Genomic DNA, 18,287 nt, shown 5'->3' with positions numbered 1-18,287 from the left:
GGCAGTACTTTACCAAAAAAAAAGAAATTTACATATTTATATGTATTTAAAGTGCATCTTGAACTAGCTGTTGACTAGCTTTAGCAAATCTATGGCCTATCTAGTTTTTTTCTTTAAAAAAGTAAAAATTGTCATTACCGCAACACGTCATTACCAACACATAATGACATTTTGCTATGCCACTTCGCAAATAAATATGAAATATTAAAATTCTATATAAGCTCAATTGTAGCCATCATTAAGTCTTTGCTCTAGCATTATCTTGACATAATTAAAACTAAATTATTCCTAATTTTATTTTTCAAAAGTTAAGATGGTCAAAAGAGCCCGCAATTGAAGAATCACCCATTTATAATTGTTCCTGGGCTAAATTTAACAATGTTCAAGGTATATCTGGAGCAGTTTTGGCCTATATTTGCATTTGACTTAGTAACTGGATCCATGCAGCTCTATCTTGAGCACGATATCACGGTTTCAAAGTAAAGATCATGCTGGCAACAGAAAAGCAATGTGGTATTGGGACGCTATGCAAGAAGACAACTGGCCTTATCTGTTATATGACAGGAGCTCATCAGCTCAATTTACTATGTAAATAGTTATTAAATCCGACCCTGTTTGTTGGTTTCTGTGACCCTTACATAATAAAGGATTTTGTTCTTAGCATTGTTGGGCATATATTCTAACTTTTATTTTGAATGATCTATAATCATGCGTTTCAACGTAGTATATGTGCGCCGGAAAAGCTCGTTGTTATTGCTGATGTGTTATTTTTGCCTGCTTTATCTCATTCGGTTTTCTGGACAATCGTGTATTATTTTAAGGCTTTTTCAGCCATAAAAGCACAATATAAACCAGTTTATCACGCGTAAATAATAGCAATAAAAGAATTTTAAAGAAACTACATGGCGGTAAGTATATATTTTATATTGAGAAATACCTCTACATTTTTTTTTTTTATTATTGTTTTGTAATTTTTTATAAGTTAAATGCTAAACGCATTCCATGGTTTGCAGTGCTACCGCACTCATAACATGAACAACACTAAACATGTTTTTACATCTATACCTATAAGTATATCCATTTAATCGCTTTGTGCTTACTTTTATTTGTCATATATACATATACAGGTGTACAGTACAACGAAATTCTTTTTGTCGCGTATACCAGCTCGTTTGGGAGCTGGAGTCAGAGCGCGGGGTTAGCCATTCTACGACGCCCTTGGAAGGTTGTTGATTGGCAGAGCTGGGATTCAAACGCTTAACCTTTCGGTTAAAAAAGCCCAAAGCTCTACCCACTAGGCTACCACTCAGTGATAGCATTTGTGCAAAACATAGTCAAACACGTAAGAGCGCAGTTTTGTTTTAAACCAGTATTAATGCAGTATTATTAAAAAAAAGTTAAACATGTATTCATATAAACTGGTATTTAAAATTTAAGACAATGTTAAAGCACTGAGAAACCTAAGTGTTAAAAAAATGTGACACACATTTACCATCACAACTGTTAAACTAAAATATTACACTGTAAATTAAGGGCCAGTTACAAAACCAATTTAAATAGGTAGATAACAAGCAAATAAAAACAGCAATATATGTATGTTTTAGGCAGGCATGGGGAAAATGCTGCGAAGTAAGAATGTTTTAAAAAATAAATGTGTACACAGTTTTTGATGGAACTCTTGGATAACTAACCACATGGATAACTAACTACAGATCTTCTGTGGATATGCTTGTGAGCTTTTTAGCTTGGGAATAACAAAAGTTCTCCTATGTGTAACACTTGACCTTTTCATATCATCAACCTAGCTTTCTAATGATGTGTGCCAATATTATCTTGTTTTAACATGGTTCTAGTTTGCTTTCACATTTTTATCACACATTTTTGTAAGTGTGTTTATGTTTCACTGGAAGTCCTGCCCATATTTTTATGCAAGGCATTGTCGGGCATAGGAATATTGTGGATGGTAATTATTAAGCTTTCATTACATCTCCACACAGTGGTTACTCATTCCTTAATTCTTTGCATTATTACACATGCTTCGTGAGCATTGTTGTGTACATTTTTGCACTGTTTAGTATTTTGATATTGTTTATGTTTTTGATCATTTTTAATTATGTTATTGCACTATCCTGTATTGTATGAGGAACCATATCAAAAAGAAGTTATTGTTTATCCTGTACTTGGCAAATAATTTTAATTTTAATGAAAATAAAAGTAAAACTACTTAATTGTGGACAAGTTATCCATGCCTTGGGTTAGGGCTGTCACATTCTTATTAGAGTTTTTTAAGTACTACATAATGATAAATATTATTTAATTTAATTTATTTATTTAAATGATATAATATAAATACAATTATATAAAATAAAAAGCATGATATTTTGTGACTTTGTACTAATAAATATAAACACACACACACACACACACACACACACATATATACAGTCATGTGAAAAAGTTAGGACACCCCATGAGAACCTTTGTCTTTTTGAACATATTTAAACATATGAACATTTGAGCTTTATTTGAACAGTACTGAGAGATGGAGCTTATATCATTAAACAAATAAAACTGAAAAAAATTACTTTTAAACACAAGTTGTAAAATGTAATGAATTAAAATGGAAATTGATTGTGAGGAAAAAGTTAGGACACCCTGTGGCCTAATAGCTTGTATTTCCCCTTTGGCTGAAATAATCTCAATTAGACATTTCCTATAACCATCTACCAGTCTCTGACATCGACTGGGAGAAAGTTTTTCCGACTTCTCCATGAAGAATTTCTTCAGCTGTGTGAGGTTTGAGGGGTTTCTTGCATGCACAGACCGTTTCAAATCACCCCACAACATGTCAATAGAATTAAGATCCGGGCTTTGACTTGGTCATTCCAGAACTCTCCATTTCTTTCTTTTGAGCCATTCCTTGGTGGATTTACTGAAATGTTTTGGGTCGTGGTCATGTTGCATGGTCCACCTCCGCTTCAGCTTCAGTTTTTGGACAGATGTTCTTACATTTTCCTCAAGCACTTTCTGATACAGTGAAGAATTCATCGTGGGTTCTATAATGGAGAGCTTGCCAGGCTGCTGCAAAGCAGCCCCAAACCATGACATTTCCACCTCCATGACATTTCCAACCTCCAGTTGGTATGAGGTTCTTGTGCTCAAATGCTGTGTTTGGTTTGTACCAACATGTATTCTGTTACTGTGCCCAAATAATAAAAATTTTTATTCATCTGTCCAAAGCACATTGTTCCAGAAGTCCTGGTCTTTGTCTAGGTGTTCTCTGGCAAACTTTAGTCGTGCCCTGATGTTTTTTTGACAGCAAGGGTTTCCTCCTTGCGCACACCCCATAAAAATCAAACATGTGCAGTCTCTTTCTGATGGTAGATGCATGTACCTTGACATGAACTGTGGCAAGAGCTACCTGTAGGTCCCGTGATGACATTGTAGGATTATTGGAGACTTCTTTACGCATCTTGCGGTCTGCTCTTGGGCTGAACTTGCTAGTACGGCCTGACCTGACCATGTTGGCAGTTGTTTTAAATGTTCTCCACTTGTAAATGATTTTCCGGACAGTGAAATGGCTGATTTCTAATTGTTTTGAGATCGTTTTAAATCCCTTCCCAGACTCATCTGCATCTACAACCTTCTTTCTGAAGGCCTCAGAGAGCTCTTTAGATCTTACCATGGTGATACCACTCACTTCAACAAACAAGAGCAAACCAAACTAATGTCTGAGGTTTAAATAAAATTCCAATGTCCTCAGACGACGGTCTAATCATTGCAGCTGATGTGGTAATAAATGTGGGGGTGTCCTAACTTTTTCCTCACAATAAACTTTCAGTTTTGTTCATGACATTGTACAACTTGTGTTTTAAAGTAATTTTAAAAAAATTTTTGTTTAATGATATAAGCTCCATCTCTCAGTACTGTTCAAATGAAGCTCAAATGTTTAAAAAAGACAAAGGTTTTCATGGGGTGTCCTAACTTTTTCACATGACTATATTCATATGCATATACAGGGGTTGGACAAAATAACTGAAACACCTGGTTTTAGACCACAATAATTTATTAGTATGGTGTAGGGCCTCCTTTTGCGGCCAATACAGCGTCAATTCGTCTTGGAAATGACATATACAAGTCCTGCACAGTGGTCAGAGGGATTTTAAGCCATTCTTCTTGCAGGATAGTGGCCAGGTCACTACGTGATGCTGGTGGAGGAAAACGTTTCCTGACTCGCTTCTCCAAAACACCCCAAAGTGGCTCAATAATATTTAGATCTGGTGACTGTGCAGGCCATGGGAGATGTTCAACTTCACTTTCATGTTCATCAAACCAATCTTTCACCAGTCTTGCTGTGTGTATTGGTGCATTGTCATCCTGATACACGGCACCGCCATTGGATGCACATGGTCCTCCAGAATGGTTCGGTAGTCCTTGGCAGTGACGCGCCCATCTAGCACAAGTATTGGGCCAAGGGAATGCCATGATATGGCAGCCCAAACCATCACTGATCCACCCCCATGCTTCACTCTGGGCATGCAACAGTCTGGGTGGTACGCTTCTTTGGGGCTTCTCCACACCGTAACTCTCCCGGATGTGGGGAAAACAGTAAAGGTGGACTCATCAGAGAACAATACATGTTTCACATTGTCCACAGCCCAAGATTTGCGCTCCTTGCACCATTGAAACCGACGTTTGGCATTGGCACGAGTGACCAAAGGTTTGGCTATAGCAGCCCGGCCGTGTATATTGACCCTGTGGAGCTCCCGACGGACAGTTCTGGTGGAAACAGGAGAGTTGAGGTGCACATTTAATTCTGCCGTGATTTGGGCAGCCGTGGTTTTATGTTTTTTGGATACAATCCGGGTTAGCACCCGAACATCCCTTTCAGACAGCTTCCTCTTGCGTCCACAGTTAATCCTGTTGGATGTGGTTTGTCCTTCTTGGTGGTATGCTGACATTACCCTGGATACCGTGGCTCTTGATACATCACAAAGACTTGCTGTCTTGGTCACAGATGCGCCAGCAAGACGTGCACCAACAATTTGTCCTCTTTTGAACTCTGGTATGTCACCCATAATGTTGTGTGCATTGCAATATTTTGAGCAAAACTGTGCTCTTACCCTGCTAATTGAACCTTCACACTCTGCTCTTACTGGTGCAATGTGCAATTAATGAAGATTGGCCACCAGACTGGTCCAATTTAGCCATGAAACCTCCCACACTAAAATGACAGGTGTTTCAGTTATTTTGTCCAACCCCTGTATATATATATATATATATATATATATATATATACAGTGTATCACAAAAGTGAGTACACCCCTCACATTTCTGCAGATATTTAAGTATATCTTTTCATGGGACAACACTGACAAAATGACACTTTGACACAATGAAAAGTAGTCTGTGTGCAGCTTATATAACAGTGTAAATTTATTCTTCCCTCAAAATAACTCAATATACAGCCATTACTGTCTAAACCACCGGCAACAAAAGTGAGTACACCCCTAAGAGACTACACCCCTAAATGTCCAAATTGAGCACTGCTTGTCATTTTCCCTCCAAAATGTCATGTGACTCGTTAGTGTTACTAGGTCTTAGGTGTGCATAGGAAGCAGGTGTGTTCAATTTAGTAGTACAGCTCTCACACTCTCTCATACTGGCCACTGAAAGTTCCAACATGGCACCTCATGGCAAAGAACTCTCTGAGGATCTTAAAAGACGAATTGTTGCGCTACATGAAGATGGCCAAGGCTACAAGAAGATTGCCAACACCCTGAAACTGAGCTGCAGCACAGTGGCCAAGATCATCCAGCGTTTAAAAAGAGCAGGGTCCACTCAGAACAGACCTCGCGTTGGTCGTCCAAAGAAGCTGAGTGCACGTGCTCAGCGTCACATCCAACTGCTGTCTTTGAAAGATAGGCGCAGGAGTGCTGTCAGCATTGCTGCAGAGATTGAAAAGGTGGGGGGTCAGCCTGTCAGTGCTCAGACCATACGCCGCACACTACATCAAATTGGTCTGCATGGCTGTCACCCTAGAAGGAAGCCTCTTCTGAAGTCTCTACACAAGAAAGCCCGCAAACAGTTTGCTGAAGACATGTCAACAAAGGACATGGATTACTGGAACCATGTCCTATGGTCTGATGAGACCAAGATTAATTTGTTTGGTTCAGATGGTCTCAAGCATGTGTGGCAGCAATCAGGTGAGGAGTACAAAGATAAGTGTGTCATGCCTACAGTCAAGAATGGTGGTGGGAATGCCATGGTCTGGGGCTGTATGAGTGCAGCAGGTGTTGGGGAGTTACATTTCATTGAGGGACACATGAACTCCAATATGTACTGTGAAATACTGAAGCAGAGCATGATCCCCTCCCTCCGGAAACTGGGTCGCAGGGCAGTGTTCCAGCATGATAATGACCCCAAACACACCTCTAAGACGACCACTGCTTTATTGAAGAGGCTGAGGGTAAAGGTGATGGATTGGCAGAAGCATGTCTCCAGACCTAAACCCAATAGAACATCTTTGGGGCATCCTCAAGCGGAAGGTGGAGGAGCGCAAAGTCTCGAATATCCGCCAGCTCCGTGATGTCGTCATGGAGGAGTGGAAAAGCATTCCAGTGGCAACCTGTGAAGCTCTGGTAAACTCCATACCCAGGAGAGTTAAGGCAGTTCTGGGAAATAATGGTGGCCACACAAAATATTGACACTTCAGGAACTTTCACTAAGGGGTGTACTCACTTTTGTTGCCGGTGGTTTAGACATTAATGGCTGTATATTGAGTTATTTTGAGGGAAGAATAAATTTACACTGTTATATAAGCTGCACACAGACTACTTTTCATTGTGTCAAAGTGTCATTTTGTCAGTGTTGTCCCATGAAAAGATATACTTAAATATCTGCAGAAATGTGAGGGGTGTACTCACTTTTGTGATACACTGTATATATACAGTGTATCACAAAAGTGAGTACACCCCTCACATTTCTGCAAATATTTTATTATATCTTTTCATGGGACAACACTATAGACATGAAACTTGGATATAACTTAGAGTAGTCAGTGTACAACTTGTATAGCAGTGTAGATTTACTGTCTTCTGAAAATAACTCAACACACAGCCATTAATGTCTAAATGGCTGGCAACATAAGTGAGTACACCCCACAGTGAACATGTCCAAATTGTGCCCAAAGTGTCAATATTTTGTGTGACCACCATTATTATCCAGCACTGCCTTAACCCTCCTGGGCATGGAATTCACCAGAGCTGCACAGGTTGCTACTGGAATCCTCTTCCACTCCTCCATGATGACATCACGGAGCTGGTGGATGTTAGACACCTTGAACTCCTCCACCTTCCACTTGAGGATGCGCCACAGGTGCTCAATTGGGTTTAGTCCATCACCTTTACCTTCAGCTTTCTCAGCAAGGCAGTTGTCATCTTGGAGGTTGTGTTTGGGGTCGTTATCCTGTTGGAAAACTGCCATGAGGCCCAGTTTTCGAAGGGAGGGGATCATGCTCTGTTTCAGAATGTCACAGTACATGTTGGAATTCATGTTTCCCTCAATGAACTGCAGCTCCCCAGTGCCAGCAACACTCATGCAGCCCAAGACCATGATGCTACCACCACCATGCTTGACTGTAGGCAAGATACAGTTGTCTTGGTACTTCTCACCAGGGCGCCGCCACACATGCTGGACACCATCTGAGCCAAACAAGTTTATCTTGGTCTCGTCAGACCACAGGGCATTCCAGTAATCCATGTTCTTGGACTGCTTGTCTTCAGCAAACTGTTTGCGGGCTTTCTTGTGCGTCAGCTTCCTTCTGGGATGACGACCATGCAGACCGAGTTGATGCAGTGTGCGGCGTATGGTCTGAGCACTGACAGGCTGACCTCCCACGTCTTCAACCTCTGCAGCAATGCTGGCAGCACTCATGTGTCTATTTTTTAAAGCCAACCTCTGGATATGACGCCGAACACGTGGACTCAACTTCTTTGGTCGACCCTGGCGAAGCCTGTTCCGAGAGGAACCTGTCCTGGAAAACCGCTGTATGACCTTGGCCACCATGCTGTAGCTCAGTTTCAGGGTGTTAGCAATCTTCTTATAGCCCAGGCCATCTTTGTGGAGAGCAACAATTCTATTTCTCACATCCTCAGAGAGTTCTTTGCCATGAGGTGCCATGTTGAATATCCAGTGGCCAGTATGAGAGAATTGTGCCCAAAACACCAAATTTAACAGCCCTGCTCCCCATTTACACCTGGGACCTTGACACATGACACCAGGGAGGGACAACGACACATTTGGGCACAATTTGGACATGTTCACTGTGGGGTGTACTCACTTATGTTGCCAGCTATTTAGACATTAATGGCTGTGTGTTGAGTTATTTTCAGAAGACAGTAAATCTACACTGCTATACAAGCTGTACACTGACTACTCTAAGTCATATCCAAGTTTCATGTCTATAGTGTTGTCCCATGAAAAGATATAATGAAATATTTGCAGAAATGTGAGGGGTGTACTCACTTTTGTGATACACTGTATATATATATATATATATACAGTGTAGAGATGGACCGATCGGGTTTTTTGGCATCGATTGCGATCTCCGATCTCCTTTCAGGGCAATCGGCCGATAGTCGATTTCGATCGGGGGGTGGGGGGGGGCATGCAATTTTTAGTACAAAATCAGCAGTAAATTATAAAGTAACCAAACAATTATTTTTTTCACCCACAGGAGACATATCTTATTAGTCTAACTGACCACACACACACAGGTTTAATGTTATCCAGTTTAGTCTGAAAAAAACTTAAAAAGAGCCTCACAGTGAAGATAAACCGAAAGCAACAGCGTGTGTGTTTCTTTAAAAAAACGCTTTGTTCACAGTGTCGCTTTAAATGATTCTGATTCAGGAGTCGAATGTGACGCGTAAGTTTCTCTCTCCGTTTTTACTGTTATTAATAAATGCTGTGGTTTTAAATAAACACCAGCTACTACAGAACATTTTGTGTGACTTTCTTACATTAAAAAGCTTAATTAAAAAGCTTAATTAAACCGCTATTACCACAGAGCGGTCACCGAGTCAGACTCGTTCCGTCTGTGGAGCTAAAAGTTCTGATTACCCTAAAAGTTTAGCAGATGATCCTGAACTAACGAATTTGGTAATGAATAAACTTTTGCCTCTGATTGGCTCTGTAACGTTTCTGTTCTCATTTACATCAAAAGCAAGAACCACTTACGAGTTACCAAACTGAACACGAGTTTGAATATTGTGCTGATAGAATCGGCTCAGATGTGACCGGGTTGAATTATCTTTTTAAAGTAAATATTTCAGTCAGCAAAATTGCATCGTATGTATGATGCACAACGTTAATTCTGTTATTTTAGGTCGTGAAGAGCTTTCATGATGGTTTCTGTATGATGGTTGATGAATGGTGATGTGATGGTTCGTGTTTTGTAGCGCAAAGTCTGGATCAATTCACTGAGCTGTTAAGCTTAACATGATCTTTATATATCAAGTGATCGGATCGGCTACATTTGGGAAATATCGTCCGATCGTCGATAGCATATTTTGATTGAAAATCGGCCGATATCGATTTAAAGTCGATCGATCGCCCCATCTCTAATACAGTGTATCACAAAAGTGAGTACACCCCTCACATTTCTGCAAATATTTCATTATATCTTTTCATGGGACAACACTATAGACATGAAACTTGGATACAACTTAGAGTAGTCAGTGTACAGCTTGTATAGCAGTGTAGATTTACTGTCTTCTGAAAATAACTCAACACACAGCCATTAATGTCTAAATAGCTGGCAACATAAGTGAGTACACCCCACAGTGAACATGTCCAAATTGTGCCCAAATGTGTCGTTGTCCCTCCCTGGTGTCATGTGTCAAGGTCCCAGGTGTAAATGGGGAGCAGGGCTGTTAAATTTGGTGTTTTGGGTACAATTCTCTCATACTGGCCACTGGATATTCAACATGGCACCTCATGGCAAAGAACTCTCTGAGGATGTGAGAAATAGAATTGTTGCTCTCCACAAAGATGGCCTGGGCTATAAGAAGATTGCTAACACCCTGAAACTGAGCTACAGCATGGTGGCCAAGGTCATACAGCGGTTTTCCAGGACAGGTTCCACTCGGAACAGGCTTCGCCAGGGTCGACCAAAGAAGTTGAGTCCACGTGTTCGGCGTCATATCCAGAGGTTGGCTTTAAAAAATAGACACATGAGTTCTGCCAGCATTGCTGCAGAGGTTGAAGACGTGGGAGGTCAGCCTGTCAGTGCTCAGACCATATGCCGCACACTGCATCAACTCGGTCTGCATGGTCGTCATCCTAGAAGGAAGCTGACGCACAAGAAAGCCCGCAAACAGTTTGCTGAAGACAAGCAGTCCAAGAACATGGATTACTGGAATGCCCTGTGGTCTGACGAGACCAAGATAAACTTGTTTGGCTCAGATGGTGTCCAGCATGTGTGGCGGCGCCCTGGTGAGAAGTACCAAGACAACTGTATCTTGCCTACAGTCAAGCATGGTGGTGGTAGCATCATGGTCTTGGGCTGCATGAGTGTTGCTGGCACTGGGGAGCTGCAGTTCATTGAGGGAAACATGAATTCCAACATGTACTGTGACATTCTGAAACAGAGCATGATCCCCTCCCTTCGAAAACTGGGCCTCATGGCAGTTTTCCAACAGGATAACGACCCCAAACACAACCTCCAAGATGACAACTGCCTTGCTGAGGAAGCTGAAGGTAAAGGTGATGGACTAAACCCAATTGAGCACCTGTGGCGCATCCTCAAGTGGAAGGTGGAGGAGTTCAAGGTGTCTAACATCCACCAGCTCCGTGATGTCATCATGGAGGAGTGGAAGAGGATTCCAGTAGCAACCTGTGCAGCTCTGGTGAATTCCATGCCCAGGAGGGTTAAGGCAGTGCTGGATAATAATGGTGGTCACACAAAATATTGACACTTTGGGCACAATTTGGACATGTTCACTGTGGGGTGTACTCACTTATGTTGCCAGCCATTTAGACATTAATGGCTGTGTGTTGAGTTATTTTCAGTAACAGACAGTAAATCTACACTGCTATACAAGTTGTACACTGACTACTTTAAGTTATATCCAAGTTGTATTTCTATAGTGTTGTCCCATGAAAAGATATAATAAAATATTTGCAGAAATGTGAGTTACATTAACAGGTTTTGTTCAAATATATAAAGATGTTCAGAGAACGAATGTGATAATTGTACAAAGAACACTTATTATTAAAAATATTTGTGTTTACATAAATAATTAATCCAAAACAGAAAACGGTAACATTAATTTTTTATTATTATTTTACATGTCCGACACGCTACAACAGTGTAAACCCTCTCTGTCGACTTAAGTGACGTTGCGACGCAGTGTTTCACATCTGCGTACAGGTTTGGAATGGCCACTTCACTCAAATGTTTGTGTGTGGGTAAAACATAACGTGGTTCCAGAGTATTAATGAGGCTTCGAAAGCCATCGTTTTCAACAACGCTGTATGGACGTATATCCTAACATATAAAAGTTACCAGAGCCTCCGTTATTTTTTTGGCACGGGGAGAACTTGAAGGTAATTTCATCACAAATGCTTTCTCTAGTGGAGGTTGTTTGGCATTTTTCGAATATCAGGATGGTGTCTCGTTAAATGGTTTCTCAGATTTGTGGTATTCTCACGATATTTCATCTCCATGTTGCACAGCTTACACACAGCTTTACTTTTGTCCAGCTCTTCCCTACCCTCATGGTTTTTGAATCCAAAATGTTACCAGCCATCTGCCTTCAGGTTCTGGGGCACCTTTACTTGAGCTTCAGCCATGCTGAACTGATGTGCAGGTCAGATCTCGCGAAAAAACTTTGGCTGGTCACACGAGATTAAAGGGGTAACAGATTTCCGTGTACATCGTGAAAAGGGGCTCATTTTAAAGATCGATCTCGCGTTTCTATGAACCGATATCGGATGATTTAAATAAAGATCGATTTGGATTGAAAAATTGATTCAATGATTTGCTCATCTATTGCTGCTGTTTGAGCTGATCATCTTCTAGACCTTCATCAGTGGTCACAGGACCCACGGGTCGCTGTTGGTTGGATATATTTTTGGTTGGTGGACTGACTATTCTCAGTCCAGCCGTGACAGTGATGTGTTTAAAAACTCCATCAGCATTGCTGTGTCTTATCCACTTACACACTAACACACCACCACCATGTCAGTGTCACTGCAGTGCTGAGAATGATCCACCACCCAAATAATACCTACTCTGTAGTGGTCCTGGGAGAGTCCTGACCATTGAAGAACAGCATGAAAGGGGGCTAACAAAGCATGCAGAGAGACAGATGGACTACAGTGAGTAATTGTAGAACTACAAAGTGCTCCTATATGGTAAGTGAAGCCGATAAAATGGACAGCGAGTGTAGAAACAAGGAGGTGGTTTTAATGTTATGTAGGGTTGGGCGGTATGACGGTATTACGGTATACCGCGGTATTTAAAAATGGTGACGGTATTTAAAAAAAAATGTGAAGCGCCAAATTTCTGCTTCAGGTTTACCTTAAAAACGGAGACTTTAGGACATGCACGCATCCACAGTAAGGGAGGGGTGGGAGGGGTAGGCGGTTGGAGCTCACTGATTGGTTGTGGAGGTGATCACTGAGGTGATAACACGAAAACTAGTGCGCGCTCTACATAGACGCGTTTTACGTCATCTTATGCGCGCTCCCGAGAAGGAGGCTGAAACCTTAGACGCCTTAATAAGCTGTAGTTCGGTATCTTAACATTTCAAGAACGAGTGAGCATCGGAAGTGTCCTTGACTTAAAACATGGCTGACGGTGCGGAGAAACGGAATTATTTTCAAACGTAAATAAATGATTATTGATGATTATTGAACTTGTATAAACTTGCACGTGTTTTTATTTGCAAAATCGAGCTTGTGAGTTGACATGCTAGCGCACTGTGCTATCCCATCGGTTTGAATGGCAAAATGCTAACTGTTAGCTTAGTATAAGACAGCCCCGATATTAATATCAATGATGAACGATCATGAACATTTTGCTACCTTGCCTTAAATGTAGGCATAATTCAAACAACACTTCAATGAGAAAAAAGATTTATTTTAAAAGGAAACTACATGAAAGAGACAGACTGTGGTTGCATTGCATTAAGTTTCATAAAAATCCTCTCTTGTGCAGAGATGTGTTTGTGCCTGTGTTTGTTTCTGCTTTAAAACATACACGCCATGAACCAATCAGATTTAACATCATTAAACGAGTTTTTTCTCAATTATTTGTCATAATACTACTAGCGCTCTCTTTATCTGTGTGTGTGTGTGTGGGTGTGTGTGTGTGTGTGTGTCGGTCGCTCGATCCCCGTGATAACTGCACAGTTCTAATCGGCTGTATTTCACCCACTCCGCTTCGCATCAGTAGACGGAATTAATCAGTCATTATAAAATAAAAATATATGTAGAGAGCTCCCTAGCTTTTCGAACACACCCTATATAACAGCTCCCAGAGGCGCGACTCGGGTTCCTTTAGTTCACTTCAAAGAGCCGTTCAATAGAATCGGATCGTTCGTGAACGACCCATCACTAACAGACAGACACGCCCCCTACGCGCCTGCGCGGTAATACCGTATACCGCGGTATTTTTTGAAGACGGTATGGCGGTATGAAAATCGGCAATATCGCCCAACCCTAATGTTATGGCTGATCGGTGTATATTAGTACAATATACATGTATAATATATTACACGTGTATACATATATGTTATTGCACAGGCTGACGGAATAAAACGATGTTATTGTTATATTGTTAAGTCCAATAGACTGTCTTTTCTATAGGGCCTGGTTGTTATTGTAGACTCTGATAGCTCCCGGAATAAAGAACCTGTGGTAGCGCTTCTTCTTGGAGTGGTGTACGGGGGTGGGGTTTCTGATTTACTGTGAGGAGTTAGAACCAAGCTGTGCATGGACAATGTCGTATATGTCTCAGGTTTTGTGGGGGCGGTGGAATGTAGTTGGGAGATTTTGGATGGTTCATATCTATGTTTTTCAGTTAAATCTGTTAAAAAAACTAATTTAGCTTATTAGCCCACACCTAGTCTCCACATGCTGATCAATTTCTGCTGCTACTCTGTACCGAGATTTTATATAATTTTCGCCAAACTTTCATTATTCTGTTGTCCGTGCTGTCCTTTTTACGGTACAGTAGGTCCAGAGTTTAATTGTTTATTGTATGGCATTTAACATACTGAGTGAAAGTGGGGAGCACGGAAGACAGAAAAGCATGATTAAAGTCTCTATGGTGTGTCAAGAGCTCTCATGTTGCAGCAGCGTCATCGAGGTGGGGGTGTGTGGGGGGGGTACATTATCGTTATTGCGATAATGTACACTGTTATCGCAATAACATGCAAGAACCTCGGTAGGTAGTATGGCTTAGTGCTAGCAGCTTAATGTCCATGGTACAACACAGTTCTTTAGCAACAATTTGATTTTTATTGAGAGTAGGGAGTGGGTAAGGAGAGCCGGGAGAGATGAAAGTATGTATTGGAGAGAAGGTATGAATGAGAAATGAAAATTAGCTGGAGTAAAACGGAGTACATGTGAGGAAGGGCAACAGAAAGGTGAAGTTGCAAGTAGTTAAGGTGATGAAAGTGGACGAGTTTATATACTTGGGGTTGAATGTACAAATAATTGAGTGTATGTAAGAGAGGTGAAGTAAGAGAGGTGTAGTTACGGATGGTTTAGAGCAGACCTGGGCATTGTATGGCCCGCAGGCCACATCCGGCCTGCATGAGGTCAGTGGCGATTAAAAATCAGATGTAAATAAATGTACGTCACACATGCGATTATTTTGACGGGACCGCTATTTCTTTAAATTTATGTAAGTTTCAGTGTGCAAGTATATCTAGCTTCACCGTAACAGAACAGAACTGAGTGCGATTTATGGATATGATAGAGTTTTTAACACAACATGGACTTCCAAGTATTTACTAACTTAATGATCGCAATTTAAATTAGGGTTTAAATCGATGTAATGGTACTTAATACACAGAGAAATAAAATAACCTAAAATTTTGTGCACAAGCATAAAATTGTAGTGTTTAATTATAACTTTACAGTGCAGGTACACAGTATTACAGTCAGGATGTCAAATATAGTATTCTATGATAACTGGATTGTGTAGAACAAGAAGCTGTGGCCAATAAAAAAAATGTATATGCCATTCAGAGTATATGTTACTTCAGGGTATTGATATTGTTACTTTAACAAGTCACTAGCTGTTTAATCTTACATTTGTATTTTGTCTCATTACTATAAGAGTCATCCCTAATCATAAGGAGCTTGACAAAGGATTCTTTAGAGGTACAGTGTTTGGAGTAAAGGTTTAGGAGTAAGGGGTAGAACACATAATTGTGGTATGCCAGTGCTAATGGTTATAGCAACTGACATGTAAATGAGTCTTTGATCAAATGAGTCATCCCTAATCATAAGGAGCTTTACAAAGGATTCTTTAGAAAATTTAAAAATATGTCTTGGTCAGTCCCAAACCGTTGCTTCAGAGTGGGCATCTCAATTTGTTTTTTCAACTGTAGAATCTCCTCTTTTAGACACGTTTTCTTCAAGAGCCTACAGACTGCGGCATCCAGAGCTAAAGCATAGTCAGGGTCCTTTGGGGAGTGTATAAGCCTCTACAGCAGTGTTTTTTTGTATCCTCAGGTCAAGTCTCTTGACCCCCCTCTTACTCAAACCACTAATGCCTAGTTCACATGATTTTTGCCCTGATTTTCACTTGCCGACTGGTCAGGGCTAGGTTTGCCAGCTCGGGAGTAACTCGGCATTCGCTCGCCGATCAAAACTCGGCTCTCAATCGCTGTGTGTGAACTGCTCAACAACTGGACCAGAGCGACCGAAGATAAATATCTAGCTTGCTAGAGATCTGGATATGAGTCGGCTGACTGGCAATGAGTGTGGTGTCAAACAGCCAATGAAAAAACGCAAGATACGGGGTTAGGGGAAACGCAGGGGAGGAGGTGTAAACAGATGGGACAGGGGCAGAAGGAACACTTATGTTTTACAGTATTTCTTTTTTTTTTTAATAAGTATTTTTATTATTTTTCACATTGTTGAACTTAAACTTACATACAAACAAACAGTGACCACTACATATTATTTACATATTACATATCCAAAGCCTCCCACTGTATTCCATGTTCGATTCCACTGTATTCCATGTTTGATTCCATGTTCGATTTACACCCATTTATACAGCCGTAAATAAAAACTAGAAGAAAGTACATTTACATATACAAACCCCTAATTTAAATTGTTATAACACAAACTTCTCCAGTGTCCCAGTATAATAATTAGTGATGAAGGGATAAAACCTAGCCACTCTTTATTATTTTTTCAAAAAATATTCTTGAAATTCGATCACCAGTATAGTCCAAAAAGACAGTCCAGATATTATACCATTGTTTGAGGTTATCTTTAGCCCAGTATGTTAAATATTCCATTGGCAAAAAATCATTGATAGCTCAGTGGTTAAGGTACTGGATTAGTAAACAGAAGGTTGCCGGTTCAAGCCCCGCTACCACCAAGTTGCCACTGTTGGGTCCCTGAGCAAGGCCTTTAACCCTCAATTGCTCATCGTGTTCAGCTCATTGTGTAAGTCGCTTTGGATAAAAGCGTCTGCTAAATGCTGAAAATGTAAATGTAAATCAAAAATTACTTTATGCCAGTCAGAGAATGTTGGTGGTCTGTCAGAGATCCACTTCAACAAAATAACTTTCCATGCAGCATAAGTCAGTGAGGACAAAAGCTTCTGTTTATTTATCCCTTTAATGTTTGGGTTTGGGACACCCATAATAAAACAGAGTGGATCCATTGTCAATTTATTCCCAAAAATTAATTTTAGTTTTAATAAGACTTTTTCCCAAAAGTCCTGAATATATCTACAAGCCCAGATACAATGTACAAAGTCAGCTCCTTTCATACCACACTTTAAGCAATGATCTGGTTTATTTGGGTTCATCTTATTTCTAAGCCGTGGAGTAATTTGTAATCTATGGAGTAACTTAAATTGTGTTTCCTTAGCCCTATTACAGATGGATATATCATTAGCATGCTGCCATATTGTCATCCACATTTCCTCATCAATTTGAAGGCCAAGATCAGCATTCCATTTTTGTAAAGTTGCGTCTGTATTTACCTTACAACTCTCGAGAAGTGCCAAATAACAACGTCCAATGATAGATCTCATAGACAGGGAATCACTGAGTAACTTTTCTACAGGAGTGGGTTGAACATTAAGTGTGTGCTCCTTTTGGTCTTGAATAAAGCTCCTTATTTGCAAGTACCTAAAGAAATGACGTGGCAAATTCCCCTTAGCACGTAACTACTCGAATGTCAACAGCCTGCCCCCATAAAACAGATCCTTTAAGATAAGAATGCCTGACTTTTTCCATTGGGCGAATACTCCATCCATTATTCCTGGAACAAAATCTGGGTTTCCTTGAATTGGTGTTGCTATAGACAACATTCCAGCTTTACCTTCCAGTTTCCTTATTAATGTCCATGCATGTAAAGTAGATTTCACAATTATGTTATTATCCGAGATTCCAATATTCTTTTTATTTAAAAGGAAGGGGAGTGCAGCCGAAGAGATAGGATTACCCAAATTAAATGATTCTATATCTAACCATACAGACTCCCGGTCATCCCTAACCCACTCCATTATATATCTGAAGAAGCAAGCCAGTTGATATAACTTCACGTTGGGTAGTGCCAGTCCTCCCCTATCTACCGGTAGCTGTAATTTTGCCAATTTTAATCGGGGCCTTTTACGGTTCCAGATAAATGTACTTGAACCATCCATGTATTTTATTAATTAAGGTATTGTTCAGGAGAACCGGGACCATCTGGAACTGATATAGCAGTCTGGGCATAACATTCATCTTTATTAGTGCTACTCTTCCTAGCATTGATAGTGGTAGAGATGACCATCTTTCCAAGTCAGCACGGATTTGTGCTAATAATGGCTTAAAATTTGCCTTAAACATTTGCTGGCCAGGGGGAGTAACAAATATTCCCAAATACACAAACCCTTGCACAGCTACCCTAAAAGGGAATTGGGATTGGTTGGAGTTAAAGCCATCTCGCATCTGCCCCAGTGGCATTGCTTCTGACTTAGTTAGGTTTACCTTATAGCCCGAGAATTTGCCAAAAGTGTTAATAATATTCAAAACCGCCGA

At 40.5% G+C, this 18,287-nt stretch overlaps 1 protein-coding gene across 3 annotated transcripts in view; it reads left to right on the top strand.

The window, feature by feature from the left end:
* tmem208 (transmembrane protein 208) overlaps positions 1-18,287 on the top strand; it is a 45,286-nt gene that overhangs the window by 117 nt on the left and 26,882 nt on the right. Inside the window, exon 1 of one of the 3 annotated variants that reach the window (XM_063013229.1) lies at positions 763-908. The exons of 1 other annotated variant lie outside the window; for it this stretch is intronic. In XM_063013229.1, coding sequence (XP_062869299.1) covers positions 903-908 — 6 coding nt within the window. In that variant the 5' untranslated portion in view covers positions 763-902. Of the gene's footprint in view, positions 1-762; positions 909-18,287 lie in introns of those variants that run through there. One more of the 3 variants, XM_063013230.1, reaches the window with a different exon arrangement.

This window comes from Trichomycterus rosablanca, chromosome 17 (genome assembly GCF_030014385.1).
Source record: "Trichomycterus rosablanca isolate fTriRos1 chromosome 17, fTriRos1.hap1, whole genome shotgun sequence".
NCBI classification, from domain to species: domain Eukaryota; kingdom Metazoa; phylum Chordata; class Actinopteri; order Siluriformes; family Trichomycteridae; genus Trichomycterus; species Trichomycterus rosablanca.
This window is presented reverse-complemented; position numbering and strand designations above follow the sequence as displayed.